At 42.4% G+C, this 17251-nt stretch overlaps 1 protein-coding gene across 1 annotated transcript in view; it reads right to left on the minus strand.

Moving 5' to 3' along the window:
* Positions 1 to 1295: 1295 nt before the first annotated feature.
* The window catches only part of CYYR1 (cysteine and tyrosine rich 1), a 59184-nt gene continuing 43228 nt past the window's right edge, over positions 1296 to 17251 (minus strand). Inside the window, exons 3-4 of the mRNA XM_069945672.1 lie at positions 4947 to 5104; positions 1296 to 1933 (exon numbers count right to left, since the gene is read on the minus strand). Coding sequence (XP_069801773.1) covers positions 1800 to 1933; positions 4947 to 5104 — 292 coding nt within the window. The 3' untranslated portion in view covers positions 1296 to 1799. The remainder of the gene's footprint in view (positions 1934 to 4946; positions 5105 to 17251) is intronic.

Below are 17251 nucleotides of genomic sequence, written 5' to 3' on the forward strand. Positions count from 1 at the left end.
ATTCTTACCTAATCATGCCCCCCACGGACTCATCTTGTGCTGCAGTGACTGGCTAAGTGGGCTGTTACTGCTGAGACCGTGGGGGGCATGTTAGCTAAGAATGGCATGTTTATTATGTTCTATGCAGCCCTGGCACAATATAAAAAAAATTGAAATAGCTAGAGTACCCCTGTAAAAAAAAAAATAAAAATAAAAAAAATAATAAATATATATACAGTGGTACCTTGGTTTAAGAGTAACTTGGTTTAATAGCGTTTTGGTTTAAGAGCTCACAGTTTTTAAAAATTATGACTTGGTTTAAGAGCATTGCTTTGGTTTAAGAGCTCCCTATACTGGGTGGGAGTGCGAGAGGAGGAGGGGCATGGTCTGCATAGTGGGGTCTTCAGCACTGTAATCTGACCCAGGAAGTCTCCCTCACCTTCCAAATCATAGCAGATCCACTTCAGGCTGGGGCTTACATCAGGGGACAGGACTGTGGAGGTAATCTCTCCATAGCTGTAACCCCTCTGTCCCCAAACAGAGAGCGCTGCATGTATGTGCCCACATATGTCCTGCTCATTCCTTTATGCTCCCTGCAGTCTCTGTCCGCCCTTGTGTTTCCTACATTCTTCATTCCTGCTATATTGCTCCTGCACTTACACTCAGCTATACACACTGCTATAATGTGCCTGCACTTACACTCAGCTATACACACTGCTGCTGTGTTATCAGGGTTATGCACTTTACATTATACACCGCATGCTGATTGCTATACTGTACAGTAACTTATAATATCACATATTCTGCTGTTTCTGAATGTTTGTTTCACCAGTTTTACATGTTATTCAGAATAATAAATCATTATATTTGGTGTGTGGAACCAATTGTCTGCATTTCTATGATTTCTTATGGGAAACTTTGCTTTGGTTTAAGAGTGGATTTGGTTTACAAGCGCGGTCCTGGAACGAATTATGCTCGTAATCCAAGGCACCACTGTGTGTGTATATATATATATATATATATATATATATATATATATATATTTTTTTTTTTTTTTTTTTTTTTTTTCTGGGAAAATTGCCAGTGATAGAATTGTACAACGAATCGTCGCATTTACACCTATTTACCACTGTATCCCAGCATTTTATTTTATTTTTTTACATGGGGTTGTAATATTTAAATATTTATAGACTTTTCACAAACACTTTCCTTCCTATAGAAAACAGAGACTCTCCGCATTAAAAAGAGACTCTCCGCATTTTTAATTCTTTTATTAAAAATGTATATTTATCCATGACGGATCTTCATAATGCACAGTCCACAATAAAGTAATACTGATTTGTAAGAAACCATTGGCACTTTTTCCTTTTCTACATATTCTTTATCAAAGTCTTAGAAATTCTCACAAATACAACGCACAGAAAAATAAATAGTGTACTCAGAAATTGGAGTAGATATTGCAGATGGTCCGTAAAGGTCAGAGTTCAAGCACTTCAGGATATAAGGCTGGAAGATTTAGAGATCATTGAAGATATGGCACGGGGTAGAACACTTCCTTCTCTGTTCATATGCATATTTCTATTGGTCTTTCAGATGTGTCAATAATTAGAAAAACAAGATTTTTTTTTCCAGAAACAGCGCCATCCTTGTTCATGGCTTGTGTCTGGTACTGCAGCTCATGCCCATTCATTTTAATGGTGCAATGTAAGAGAAAGCCCATAGTCATGAATGGCACTGTTTATAGAAAAGAATCTCCTTTTTCTAATTCTGGGCCATCATCTTTAAACATTTTAATAGAAACGCTCCAGTCTAGGCATATGTTATTTTCTTGGCGGTCCAGGATATGGAGGTGGAGCAGGATACTGTAGAGGCACTGGGGGAGTTGGAGTATATGGAGGAGGTAGGTCCAAAGGGTACTCCATTTCATATTCATAGCTGTAAGGTGGAGGTGAAACTAGAGGAAGAGAGAAAAAAATACACATATAATAGGTCTAAATAAAATAACTATGTACAATAAAGTTTTTGTATGAAGCAGAGCACACAGGATGATGAATATCTGCTGTGGCCAATGCATGAAAGGATTGTTGCTATGTAAATTTCAGTTGATATATTCACTCTCTTTTAGAGGGAAAATAAAACAAAGCGTGAACAGATGAAAAGGAAAAAAAAACGGCAGTATTTTGCTAAATATTATGTTCACATAATGTCTTTTTTATGGCTAATTTTCAGGACGGTCAGCATTTTGACGCCAAAAGACGATCGTAAATAATGATTGCAATTATTTTTTGTGGCTAAAATCATCAAAAGACGCCTGTCATTTTACGTCACAAAAACAGCTGCAAAATTACACTGTGTGAACATAGCCTGAGCATGTTCATCACTTGAATCAATTACTGTCGTTATTATTTACAGTGTGCGCACTGCCGGCAAATTTCCCATTGACTTCAAGGAGAGAATTATTACAGTGAAAATACAGCAGTATTTTTATGTCAAAATTATGGCCGTATTTTGATATTATTTTACTTTGTGTGAACAAGGCCTTAAGAGTGCGAATTCAGCTATGGTGACACTCTATAAAGTAAAAATTAAAATAATACGGCTGTATTTTCTATGTGATTTAGAGGATTATAACCCTGATGGTGCCCTGGGAACCGATGACTGTCACCCTGACTCTTCTACTCCTTAGTATACAACCTGGGTTTTGACACAAAAGTCCTTAAAGCAAATTTGCACAGTTTTGAGTATAGCAAAATCACTGCGTTTTCTTTTCTTTCTTTTTATTTTTTTTGTGACATTATTCTTGACAATTTTATTTTAACCTTGTGACATTGCTCTTTGCCCTAAGGATTGCTTTACATGGTGTTTTTTTTGTCTCACAGCATTTTCTGTATAAAACTGTATTTTTAATGTGACTCAAAATGTTCATTTTACAAGCAGTAGGCGAGAGATGTTGAGATTTATATCCCTTATAAATTTAGCATGAACCTGTCCTAACTTTTGTTTTCTACCCTATCAGCAAAAATTCTCTTTGCCACCCACTTTCTAGCCAACGACACACCGTATCTGTTCACAATGAATATTAAAAAATCCATTATAGCTCAAAATCAATAAAAAAACAAATGATACTGAAGAGTTGTGCTGAAGAGCAAAATGGGTTCTCTTTAAAACTACAGGGTGAGTCAAAAGTCCCCTTTTATTTCAGAACTGAAAGGGAAAATGAATCTGTCTACTCCAGCAAGTAACGGCTTATCTTTTAGACTATGCCCGGTACACCGACACCATCTTGAAAACCGCCATATTGGATCAAAGACAAGTTTTTCCAATGGGAAGATGGTCATGTAGCAAATCAAAGAAGACCAGAATTGTCAACACAGGAAGTTGCAAAACCAACCGGGAAGGTTCAATGTGTTGTCCATGGTGCTGAACACAAAGTTGAACACATAGCCACTTTCTGTGTTGATAACTTTTGAACCTCAAATGGTATTACAAATCTGATTGTTGAGACAAGTCTGTAGCTAAATATTAGAAGTACAGCAGTTGGTGAGTTTTATCAGTCCCACAGACCTTGAATAGGGCAGCAGTGCACATGCTCGACTAGTGCACCATTCAAACATGTGATTGCCATTCTGGAGATCAGAGGGGATCCCTATGGCTGGACTCCCACCAATATAGCAGTTATTACTAGAGATGAGTGAAACTCCAGCATGCTCAAGTCTGATGTTCAGCATTTGAATACCGGTGGTTGAAGTTGGATGCAGCCCTAAGGAGTCCAGAAAAACCCATAGCTGTATCCATGTTTTCCAGGGCTCCCTAGGACTGCATCCAACTTCTTCAGACACTGGTAATCAACTGCCAAATGACCAGATTTGTCCAAGTTGAGCTCATCTCTAGTTATGACCTACAAGAATACCGATTTTACCAGTTGACATCACAGGATGAGCATGCACGTTCTGGTCCCATTGTATAGAGCAGGCTCAGGGCACGAGCCCACTCTATACATGGACGGAATCACCCGAACTATAAAATTATCTTATTCCTGATCTGGCAGAGTAAATAGCATGAGTGGAAAAACCTGCCAAAGTGCAAAATTGTTAATTTTATTGCAAAATTTTTTCAAAGTACTGCAATAAAATAAAAAGTTTTATAAATTGCCCATAATCGACTTGAGGAATATAGATAACATGTCAATTTTAACACAACGCAAACAATGTAAAGATGACACACACCCTTTTCCACCGAAATTTAAAATATAGCTTTTTTTCCATTTTCTCACAAATATATATTTTTAAGTGTGTCAATACAAAGAACAATTGAAGAGAAAGCCAATATGGGTCTGTAGGTGAAAAATTAAAGTGCCCTGGCCTTTTAAAGGGAACCAATTGGGCTGATGTGGTTCTCTGGAGCGCCATTTAAAGCTCCTGAGCAACCCACGGCATGTGCGCGGCTGCTGCAGAAGCTTTATACCGGAGAAAAAAAAGTTTTATTACATGAGCGCGTGGCAGGGAGAGGCGGGGAGGTAGACATCTGGGTGGCTTCCCGTATGTCACTAGTCACCACTCTCTGCCTGTCAGCGTGCTTGGCTGGCATGATTGACAGACAAAGAGTGGTACTAGACATGGACAGGGACCCACCCAGAAGACGACCTCCCCGCCTCTCCCTGCTGCGCGCTCAGGTAATAAAACTTGTTTTTCTCCGGTATAAAGCTTCTGCAGCAGCTGTGGCGAGCACGTGCCGTGGGCTGCTCAGGAGCTTTATATAGCGCTCCAGGGAACCATATCAGCCCAATTGGGCTGATTGGTTCCCTTTAAATACGAGGAGGAAAAAATCAAAGTACAAAAGAAAAAAAAAAATGTATTTAGTCGTTAAGGGGTTATTATTTGATCTTTGTTTTTATGGTAGGATGAAGAAGATAGAAGAATAATAGTTGGCACTCTTAGAGACAGTATTCTGTAAATATCCCCCCTTACCTGAGTAAGAACTGATGGTGTTAATATGTGTCGCTCTAATCACTCCTACGCGGGTCCCTCGGCTGCTCTTCATGCACATACAGATACATATGGCGATTCCTGCAATCACTCCCATGATGAAGACAATTCCAAACACTATTCCAGCTATCGCTGTGCCCCTACAATAGAAAGTGGACCATTGTATTATATAATAATAACTAAATATATAATATTAAAGAAACAGAACTTGAAGACCTTGGACTCAAATGCAACAGCTGTACCAGGTCGTCCTCCTAGCTACCATGCGTCATACATGATACCGGTGACTCCTAGATTGGCAGAGGGACACTCGGCTGCCTTCAGATACGAGCAGGGGTGCAACTACCACCGTAGCAGCCAAAGCGTAGCTGCATGATTATTGTATTTCAGTATACAGTGTTAGGCCATGTTCACTCTCAGTATAACACCGGCCATTCTGTGACCTGGCCTCATCACAGAACGGCCAATGTTACTGAAGATCATCCCACCCTCCCGCCCGATACTGCAGTAACCGCTGGATGATCTTCATTTCTGCTGAATTCAGATGCGGGTGCACCCATGTGCCATGTTCCAGGATCCGAATTCACTGTTACACACAATGGAGCGTGCGGTCGGAGCCTCACTCTCCATTATGTGAACTGACAGGTTCTCTGCAGCTGTTATTCAATGAATAGTGACCGCAGAAAACTGACATGTCAGTTTTTTGTGTGGTTGCTAGCGATCCAGGCCGGAGTGTATACTATTAACCACTATAAACACAAATAAGCATACTTTTCTTTACCAAAATATGAACCTTTATTAATAAAAACATGATTTGTCAAAGAATTGCATAAAAAATGAGGGAAGGATGGTTACAGTACAATAAACCAGGGAACAGGACAGAATTAGAATATCAGACTAATTATAAAGGTAATATATTTATGAAAGAAGATGGAAAACACATAAATAAGAGCTAGTCACGTTGTATAAAGAGACTATACTAAACATGTATTGCCACTACATCGGCAAATAGAAAGACAAAACTGAGATTTGTCAACATAATACCAGTGTATCATGCCATAATACCAGTGTATCATGCCATAATACCAGTGTATCATGCCATAATACCAGTGTAGCATGCCATAATACCAGTGTATCATGAATTAGGGCTCAAATATAAGGTCTTACCCATGCTCCTTTCACCTGGTGTTATCCCAAGGTTATACTATGTGCATACACTCCGGCCGTGATTCCATAAACGGCAGCACAATGTAAGTGTCATATTAATCACGGCCGTTGTCGCAAATCGGCAACAACGGCCGTGATTAATATGACACTTACGTTGTGTGAACATAGCCTTATCATGCATGGAATATAGGGCAATATTCCATGCATGATAAGGCCATGTTCGCACAACGTAAGTGTCATATTACTCACGCCCGTTGTTGCAGATTTTCAACAACGGCCGTAATTAATATGACACTTACGTTGTGCTTGTGCCTTATGTATGTGGATAATGGTCCTTTCCCGATATTCCGGGTTGGGGGCTCAATCAAAAGTTTTCTATGGGGTCCAGTCATTTCTAGTTACGCCCCTGGCTCCTGGGGGACACATTTAGAGGATGTAAACTATAATGCACCTGCAATAAATATTACACAGAAATTTTTCTCTCCCCATTTTGAACGGGCTGAGGCTCAAGTTTGTACCAACCCGAATCATCAGAATTTGAATCCCGCTGTCTTCTGGTTCCATGGGGAAGGTGGAGACAGCCCAAGTCCTGCCTGGAAAACAGGGATGCAGCCTATGACTTTGGCTGTATTCCTTTTTTTCTGACAGGACTCGGGCGGTCTCCACCTTCCCCACGGAATCGGGATTTAAATGCTAATGGTTCGGGTTCGTACAAACTTGAGCCTCGGTCCGGTTTGCTCATCTCTAGTTGTAACATTGTAAAAAATCTGAAGTGATGGAACATTACTCGTGTCCGCTACATTTTCTTCACTACATCTCGAAAGTAACTTTAGTAAGTACAATCCAAGACTTGTTCTATTTATATGTTGATGAGAACAACTGCCTAATATCATGAGGAATAGATGAAGGAAACAGCTTCTGAATGTTGCCCGTGGGCTACAGACATCTTAATTCAGTGATAATTACTCAGTAGTATACGCCGGCATTTTGCTGGGACCAGCATTATTGTAATTCTTTCGGTGGTAAAACAGCCGCTTCTTGTCACTTTTGTTCTTAAGGGTACAAACCCACACACCGTATACGCAGCAAATACGCAACAAATACGCAACAAATACGCAGCAGTTTGATGGTGAAGATTTAATGCTGAGTTCAGTTATTTAGATCTAATCTGCTGCGTTTTTGTTGCGTATTTGTTGCGTTTTTGCTGCGTATTCGCTGCGTATCGCAGCAGTAAATACGCTGTGTATACGGTGTGTGGGTTTATACCCTTAAAGTCGATTTTAGATTTGTACAAATTTTCATTGGTGTAAGTCAGAAAAGATTAAGTAAACTTTTCTCCTAGCAGGGTCAGCCAACCTTTTCTTAAAGAGGTATTTCAGTGTCAGGTTAGCTTCACACTATTAAAAAATGACGTCTGTCTTTAATAATAAAGGCCGCCATTGTGCAAATAACGGACATTATTTGCACAATGATAGTCATTATTATGAAAGACTGACATCATTTTTACATAGTGTAAACCTAGCCTTATAGTATTACAGCGTATTATTAGGAAAGAGTATAGTGCTATGCAAAGTGGGGTCTGAACTGTGGGACTTCTGTCAGTCTTAGGGTACAAACCCACTTGACGTATTTGCTGCGTGAATCAGTCTTAAAAATAAGCAGGCAAAACGCAGGCTGGCTTTATACAATTGTTCTGTGTTAAAATACGCAATTGCGTATTTTTGAAGCGTGAAGCTACATGCGTTTTTCGCACAGGTTGTTAACAACTGATGCTTTGCTAACAACAAGCTTCACGCTTCAAAAATACGCAATTGCGTATTTTAACACAGAACAATTGTATAAAGCCAACCTGAGTTTTGCCTGCTTATTTTTAAGACTGATTCACGCAGCAAATACGTCAAGTGGGTTTGTACCCTTAAAGGAGAAGTCTGGCAAAATTTTTATTAAACAATTGTATTGACCCCCAACAGTTATACGAATCCCCAATATACACTTATTACGGGAATTGCATATAAAGTGCTTTTTCCCTGCACTACTGCAGCAAGGCTTCACTTCCTGGATAAAACGGTGATGTCACTTCCTGGATAAATAGTGATGTCACTTCCTGGATAAAATGGTGATGTCACTTCCTGGATAACATGGTGATGTCACGCCCCGACTCCCAGAGCTGTGCGGGCTGTGGCTGCTGGAGAGGATGATGGCAGGGGGACACAGGGCACTGGAGGGATACTGAGCATCCCTCTGCCATCATCCTCTCCAGCAGCCACAGCCCGCACAGCTCTGAGAGTTGGGTCGTGACATCACCATTTTATCCAGGAAGTGACATCACCATGTTATCCAGGAAGTGACATCACCATGTTATCCAGGAAGTGAAGCCTTGATGCAGTAGTAAGTGCAGGGAAAAAAACACTTTATAAGCATTTCCTGCAATAAGTGTATATTGGTGATTTGTATAACTTTTGGGAGGGAATACAATACTTAAAGAGGACCTGTCACCCCCCGTGCCGGGGTGACAGGCTCCCGACCCCCCGTTAGAGCCCCTTATACTCACTTAATCCCGCCGGGTCCCGCTTCTGGAGATGGTCGGGTGACGGAGATATCAGCCGCTGCAGCCCGGCGCGTGCGCTGAGAGATGAGTCCAACACCCATAGAGAATGACAGGAGAGTCCAGCGCTCCATCATTCTCTATTGGTGTTGGACTCATCTCTCAGCGCGCGTTCCCTTTAAATCACAATTCATGCCGGACTTCTCCTCTAACTCTGAGTTAATGATCAGCCACAGCATGCACGCCTCTTTCCTCCCACACCCTTACTGTCTTGACTGATTGATGTACAGGACTGAGCCTCCAGTCCTGTACATCAGCTATGGTGCGTTTACACAGAGAGATTTATCTGACAGATTTTGGAAGCCAGAGCCAGGAAAGGATTTGAGAAGAGTAGAAATCTCAGTCTTTCCTTTAAGACCTGTTCCCTGTTTATAGACTGGTCCTAGCTTTGGCTTCAAAAATCTGTTAGATAAATCTCTTTGTGTAAATGCTCCATTACCCAGGAAGGAAGATGTGGAGGAGGGAAGAGGCATGAATGCTGTTGCTCAGCATCACTTCTATGGCACTTCAGCTTCCAATAAAAAATGCAATTTTATAAATGTACCTTCCTATCACCTATCTGTCTGCAGCCCTGTACATGGTACGGACCTGACAGATTCCCTTTGAACCAGTTTGCTCTTATAATTCAGTGATATGCGCTGCCTCGTCCTCGTTAACACTTTGTCCTGAGATAACGAGGAGATGGATGACATCTTGTTAGCAGGTCATTTACAGAGGAAATAGAGGTCTGCGATGAAGTTAATTTTCATGACAAGGAATGACTTTACAGATTATTGCAATTTATCTCATCCCTCTTCATAACCATCTAGAGTCGTTATAAATTGTCCCAATAAGAAATAAAGATGGAAACTGTGTGAAAACCAAAACTTGTATCACAACAGTAAATGCATTCAGCATAAACAACTACTGACAGAGTATAGTCAGAGTATAGTAAAATGAATATTTTACAGCAAAAAAGGTACTCTTTTTTTAAATCAACTGTGTCAGAAAGTTATACAGATTTGTAGTTTACTTCTATTAAACAAATGTAACTCTTCCAGTACTTATCAGCAGCTGTATGTCCTGCAGGAAGTGGTTTATTCTTTCAATCTCACACAGTGCTCTCTGCTGCCACCTATGTCTAAGCGAGGAACTGTCCAGAGCAGGAGAAGTTTTCTATGGGGATTTGCTGCTCTGGACAGTTCCTGGCATGGACAGAGGTGGCAGCAGGGAGCACTGCGTCAATCTAGAAAGAAAACAGCACTTTCTACAGGACATAAAGCAGCTTAAAAGTGCCGGAAGACGTGAGGTTTTTAAATCAAATTACAAACCAGTAAGCCCCAGGAGTGCCCCCAAAGGGTTAATGGTAGGTGCCCAGGACTAGGGGTAGGGTAGATGTAGATAGCATTGAGTTAGGGGTGGACATGGTGGGTCTTATGGTAGGAACACTTGGAGCAGCCGTAGTTGGTGCCTGGAGAGAAGCAGAAAAGGCTGTCCCCCCCAGCTGCCCTAATATAGGGGGTCTAGTTTAGTTGGAACACTTATGTCATAGCTGCAGGCGCAAGAGAAGGGGAAGGAGAAGGGGTCCTTGACAGCAAGGAAAGAGTTAAAGTTGTTTCTAATTTGGGGGTGAGGAACTCCCCCCTCCCCCCTTTTCCCCTAGTTTCAAAGTTAATGGAGGCCGGGGAAGTTGCTTTCCCTAACTTTAATGGGTAAATCCTGTTGGGAAGGGTCCCCAGGAAGGTGGTTTGGTAGTTCTTGTAGATGGCAGCCCTCGGGCTAGGTCTGCAACGGTTGTGGGCAGGGTCCAGACCACCCCCGCACGTGTACCCGGAAGTGTGGTGCGCTATACATACCTGATCCATGTCGACCGACCATGTCCGCCATCTTCTTCAAAGACGTCATCTTCGGGAGGCCGGCCGACCCGCTCCTGCCGGCCCCCCTCTGCCGTGTCATAAATGTGCTCAGCCGCGATTGGCTGAGCACAGTTATGCTCAGCCAATCGCGGCCGAGCAGCTGATGACGCTGCAGAGGGGGGCCAGCATGCGGGACGGCTGCAGCGAGTCGGCCGGCCTCCTGAAGATTGCCTCGACAGAAGACGGGGGTCGACACGCGTCAGGTATGTATAATGCACCACACTTCCGGGTACACTTGCGGGGGTGGGGGTACACGGGAAGGGGGCGATTCACAGACATAACATACATTACAAAGTTGTATAACTTTGTAATGTGTGTTATTCTGTGAATAATTGCTGAGCACCGCACTACCCCTTTAAGAGTAGCTCAGGGATAAACTGATATTGTTAGCACTTATTATTTGTGTAAGTTAATGAAGAAATACATAAATATACATTATCTATTTACTGTTTGTACCTGTTTACGGTTAAAGGAGTTATCCAGCCACATTGCCACTTTCTTCCAAAGACAGCCCCACTCTTGTCTCCAGATTGGGTGGGGTTTTGCTGCTCAGTTCCATTGAAGTGAATGGAGCTTAATTGCAAATCGCACCTGAACAAGAGTCGTGTGTCTTTGAAAGAAAGTGGCCATGTTTTTGTCGCACTGGATAACCCCTTTAAGGCCAAGTGCAGACTACGTAAGAGACCGACCATTCTGTAACCTGGCTGGGTTAAAGAACAGCCGGTCTCTTAAAAGATCATCCCGGCCGGTACTGCAGTAAAGGCCGGATGAACTTTGCAGCTGCAGAGTTCTGATGCGGGTGCATCCGTGCGCTCTGGCATCAGAACTCCCCACTGCACACTGCGGAGCGAGGGGACAGAGACGCTCGCTCCACAGTGTGCACTGACAGGGTTGTCTGCGTCCGCTATGAATAGCGGCCGCAGAAAACTGACATGTCAGTTGTTTGCGGTGCCGCTAGGGATCCCGGCTGGAGCGTATACCATGTGTATGTGCTCCGGCTGGGATTCTATAGAAGACAAGGCAACTTATCTTTTCATATCTTTTTTATATCTGTAAAATGGTGATGTGTAAGAAGTCTTAGAATACAAATGTTGAGCAATCATCAATGGTCAGCAGCAATGTCTATAAATAAATGTATATGAATGACAATATCTGTAGCATCAATGAAAAACCAGACTGTGGTTTTGAATCCAGGCAGAATGAGGCACAGTCTCTGCAGCGAGGTACAGACACATGGCAGTCAGTAATGAGAGCGGAGCTCCCCGCTGAGAACCCTTGTGTTCTCAGGCAGATGACAGGGAACAGGACTTTCTTTCTGTGAAGCCGATAATTAAGGGTGTGGCGGACCACCAACGTATCAAGCGAACTGCACAAGACTGATATTTCTTCTCCTGCGGGCATAAAGTCATCTGAGGTTTTACTGTATGGGTTTTATTAAATCTAGATTACAATAGGGAGAAAGTCATCCGGTGCTATGGGAAGCAGTGTGTCCAATGTTATCTTTTCTGATTGGGTGTGGAGGGGTCCAACTGCAAACTGCTTGTACTGTCAGATAGCGGCTTTTGATCCAAAATCTGTCCTGGTGTCCGTTTGGCAGGTGATGCAGTTATTGTCCTAAAAAACAACTTTTAAACTTGCAGCCCTGTGTCAAATTGACGTGGCCTAGAGTGTCTGTGCCCTAGGCTTGCACCGCCTCTCCATCCCTCCTCCCCGCCCTCCTCATCATTAGGAATGCCCCTGGGCAGGATTTCTCCTAATCATCACATGTCTGGACACTGCACATGTGTTGGATCGTTAAGGCTCATGTGCAGTGTTTAGACAGGTGATGATTAGGAGAAATCCTGCCCAGGGGCATTCCTAATGGTGAAGAGGGCGGGGAGGAAGGGACGGAGGGGGGTCCCAATCCTGAGACATGGGTACTCTAGGCCGCGCCAATTTGACACAGGACTGAAGTTTAAAAGTTGTTTTTTAGGACAATACCTGCATCACCTGTCAAACAGACCACAGGACAGATCTCGGATTAAAAGCAGCTATTCGAAGGTACAAGTGGTTTTGGGGGGAGGGGACAGAATGTGGGTACAGAGTCACTTTAACCACCCAACCTAGAGTTGTGCTGCCCCACACCTGTTCTGAAGATTGAATGGGGAAGTAAACATGGCTATACACATTAGAATAATGCAGGATGAATTGGCTGATTTTGGTAAGGGCTGGCTGATTCATCTAATGTGTATGGGGGTCCTCTGACTTTCCTCTGATGGCAGATGTATGGGTAGAGGACAGAAATTGTTTTAAATGGTGCTCCAGATAAAAAAAAAAAGTTTTTATATGAACTGGTTTTAAAAAATTATATAGATATTTAAATTACTTTTATTACTATTTACTATTACTATTTAAAAATATCAAGTTTTCAAGTACTTATCAGCTGCTGCATGTCCTGCAGGAAGTGGTGTATTTTTCCCATTCTGACACAGTGCTCTCTGCTGCCACCTCTGTCTGTGATGAGAACTGTCCAGAATAGGAGAGGTTTGCTACTGTGCTGGACAGTTTCTCATATGGACAAAGGGGGAAGCAGAGAGCACTGTGTGGGTGGGGGTGCATGTGTATGTCAGGAAAGATACCTGTGGGCTGAATAAATGTTCTGAGGTCCCAGATTAGAATTGGAATAATTGCAATTGTCACTTTAATGTCTGTGTCAGTCAAAACTGGGCTATCCTATAAAACAAACAATAAGATGATGCAGATATGATAATCCTGCAGTTTTATCATGGCTGATGGATGGGGCCTTGGAGCCCTAGATGCATTTTAGTTATTGTAATTTGCATTCATGAATGTATTTTATAGAGCCCAAATATCCAATTCTACCAAATTCTTATTCAAATCCAGATTGATATAAAATAAACTGATTAAAATACATTAAATACATAAAATAACACATAAAAACAAACCCATAAAAAGGTAAATAACAGTAACTAAATGGCGCCCAGTTCCCACATATAACAAGGCTGAATTTTCCCCCTGCCGTTCACATTATGCATCGTATATTTTGTAAATCTCACAGATTGCTGCTTCCAGACTGTATTTTTCTGGCACAAAATAACAGTGTTTGATGTAATTTACAGCAATTTCTTGTATACTAAATGGGATCGGAGCCACTCTGACCGTGCCGCAGCGAACCTGCCAGGGCGCCGCTGTAAGTCATGGCTGACCTGATCTGTGTCCTTTATGCTTAATTGTCAGAGAGAAAAAAGATTCCCGGTAAACTAAGACCAAGCTGAACCTCCATCCTAAGCTCTATTCAGGGCCATAGACAGAACTGGTCTGTTCAACAATGAATCCTAAGAGATCCCATTGACTTCAATGAGGCTTGTCCGGTATTTGACCGATCTCGCTTTATTCTGAAGAATTTTTGTTGTCCGCTGTTGATCCTGCAATGAAACTTACGTCAGAGCTCTGACTTTAGTGTAAACTTAGTGCTAACCCACCTATTGTAACCACTGGAGTAGTGGCTCTGGTGTACCACCGCTAGTGATGACGTGAGCCGCACCAGGGAGCGGAGTCTAAGGGGCCGCTGGTCTTCACCAGTGTCCGCTGCAAGGCGGGATGAACTTGCTGCGGCAGGTGACCCCCAGGCTGCTTGCCCTGGCTAGGCTAGCTAACGGTGGCGGGCGAGGTGCTGCTGGAGGCACGTGGGCAGGCAGGACTCACAGTTGGAACCAAAGGCAGCAGGAACACAGCAAGACTACCGGTAGGAGCCGCAGACAGCAGGAACCATGGGAAGGAACCTCGGATGGGAATCACGAACGAGAACCACAAACGGGAAAAACGGGCAGAAACACAGAGAGCTGGGACCACACACTAAGGAAAGCATGCAGAGGCAGCAACAGGAAAGGTCAGGACAGGTGTCTAAATGATAGGCGAGGTGATTGGTGCAACTACCCAATTAGGCATGCACTGTCCCTTTTGATCTTTGATAGTCGGCGCACGCGTCTAGGAGAAGGGGACACACGCGCCAACCGGGAGCCAGCGGCGCCAGACCCCAGCACGTGGGCTCCGGTGTCCACTGCCAACACAGAGAGAAGAGTGGAGCGGCAGTGGCCCGGAGCAGAGAACACCTCCATGACACCTATGAAGACAAAGGGCCACCAAGAGATGCTTTCATGTGAGCAAGAATGATCGACTTGCACTCATCTCTACAGTCCGTTACATCACCAGTTGTTACACTACCCGAGCCCTCAAAATACGATTATTGCTGCTTCCGGAAAGTTCTGAACTACTAAAAGGACACCATAAAAGAAATTTTTAAAAAATGCCAAAATTGCAGTTTTTTTGGTCACCTTTCATTCCAAAAAAGCATGGATTAAAAATTGATCAAAAAGTTGATTATACCCCAATATGGCACCAATAAAAACTATGGTTCACCCTGCTGAAAATTAACCATTACACAGCTTTGTGGGGGAATAAAAACGTTATAGGGGGTGAGACCATGGCAATTTTTTACAAGTAGTAAAACATAACAAAATTCTATAAATCAGGTATGGCTGTAATTGTACTGACATGTCAAATGAAGTTAATATGTATTATTGGATGGTAAATATAGTAAAAATAACCCTCAACCCATCCAAATTGGAGATGGTTTTCCATCATACTGTACCTTACAATTTTTTTTGCTTACTATTAGAGAAAATTACAACTAATTTAGTGAAATGTAAACCCTGTGACTCTCAAAACGCCATTGTCAAAAGTCACGGCAACAGGGGTTAAATAAGCCGCGCTCCACATGTCTTCTCCCAAAGCTGCTGGTTCTCTTTAAGTATTTCAGGGCTGTTGTTCCCGCACAGTCTCTTTATCCTTATTTCAACCTCGCTCCACAATCCAGCCCAAGTGTTAGAATAGTTGCCTAGGAACCTGCAGGGAGGGTGAATGTACAGCCTTGCGGGACTTCAACCATTCTAGCGTGCCGGGGCTTATAAAAATAGCATATGGCTGGTGCTATTGATAAATGGTGGCGTCACTGACACTGCAATTTAAAACGAATGCAAATATCAATACATCTGCTGGAAGAACATTAGTTTTCCTTCTTGCATATCTCGGGAGCTTTGATTGTATATGGCTGGCGAAGAAAATTTATCAACACAATAGAGATAAGGTAATTCCATCTGGAGACATCTTTGTCTATAATTTTATACAGGGCAGAATGAAGGAAAGTAAAAAAAAAAAGAAAAAGAAAAATACTGCAGAACATTTTTCCTTATTTTAACATGAATATATTTTCTTTTGTTCACAAAGTTTAAAATGAATGTACTAATACATGTTTATTTATTTTTTTAACATGACCTGGTTGGTACCAAGACTTAGATCCCGGCAATGTGATGCATTTTTTAAATCAACGCCCAGTTCCTGCCATCTGCGCCAGTTTCTTCATATGCTAAAAGGCTGTTCTATGCACTGGAGGCGGGCCCGGCACCCCCCAGTGTACCGATATCCACTGCCCTCAGTAACACCCCTCCTTCAGAATCAAGTGCATAGATCGGCCCTATTTTTATATGAAGAAACCGCCGCAGATGGCGAGAACTGGGCAGTGATCTACATGGCAACACTGGAATAAAAATATATATATATGTAGAAAAGTGGTATATTGACTTTAAGGAGAACTCCATTTACTCTGTAACTTTGCACCCTTTGACCCACACCCCCAACAGTTATTCTGCCTTCTAGTTGGTGATTTTGCCTCTTAGGCAGGGTTCACACTAGGTTTTTGCAATCTGTTTTTTTTTTCATCCTTTTTTTTGAGGAGGAAGGGGACAGGCAAAAAAAGCATGCATTTTTGTTCATCTGCTTTGATACATTTTTCTGTTGACTTCCATTATTTAAAAAAAAATGGATAAAAAAGGATGTTTCTTTTTAACATACACAAAAACGTAGTTGACCTCATATTCGTGTTCGTTAAAAAAAAAAAGATCCGTTTTGATCCATTTTTTTTTTATATTGGAAAAACGGAATCACACAAATGCATCTATTTTTTTCATACTTTTTTTGTTTGCAAAAAACAGACTGCAAAAAAATAGTGTGAAACCAGCCTTGGTGTCCCCCAATAAGTAACTCCCCCTTCCCCAGCCAGTGATCGTGCCCCCATTTAATAGTTATGGCACTTTACCCCAAAGGTCATTGATTCTGCCCCTTAGCCCCTCACCAGTAATTGTGCCCTCATTCAATAAATATGCCACCTTGTCCTCCCTCCTTACTCCAGTTAGTGATCCTATCCCTATGGTAAAAGGAAAAAAAAACAACCTCTGTTCCCAGGATGTCCTCTACTGGAGCTTCTTTCTTCTGCACCATTATCCTTGGTCACAGGGTAGTTGAGATCTGAGGCTCTGGGAGCATGCAGAGGAAATCAGGTGCAACTGATCGGCAGCAATGTGATGCCGATGCGGGGCCCTGGCATGTTCTCATGCATGTTTCAAGAGCCTCATAGGCTCCAGGTTTTAACTAGTTTCCTATAATAGTACACAGCGGGGGAGTGACCTGGTAGCTTTTTGCTGCACCATAGCTTCTGTCGAGGTAGTGGGTCAAAGATACAGCTAAGCCCTGAGTGAGCAAGAAAATTTGGGCTTTATTGTCCA

Source organism: Dendropsophus ebraccatus, chromosome 11, assembly GCF_027789765.1.
Source record: "Dendropsophus ebraccatus isolate aDenEbr1 chromosome 11, aDenEbr1.pat, whole genome shotgun sequence".
Classification (NCBI taxonomy): Eukaryota; Metazoa; Chordata; class Amphibia; order Anura; family Hylidae; genus Dendropsophus; species Dendropsophus ebraccatus.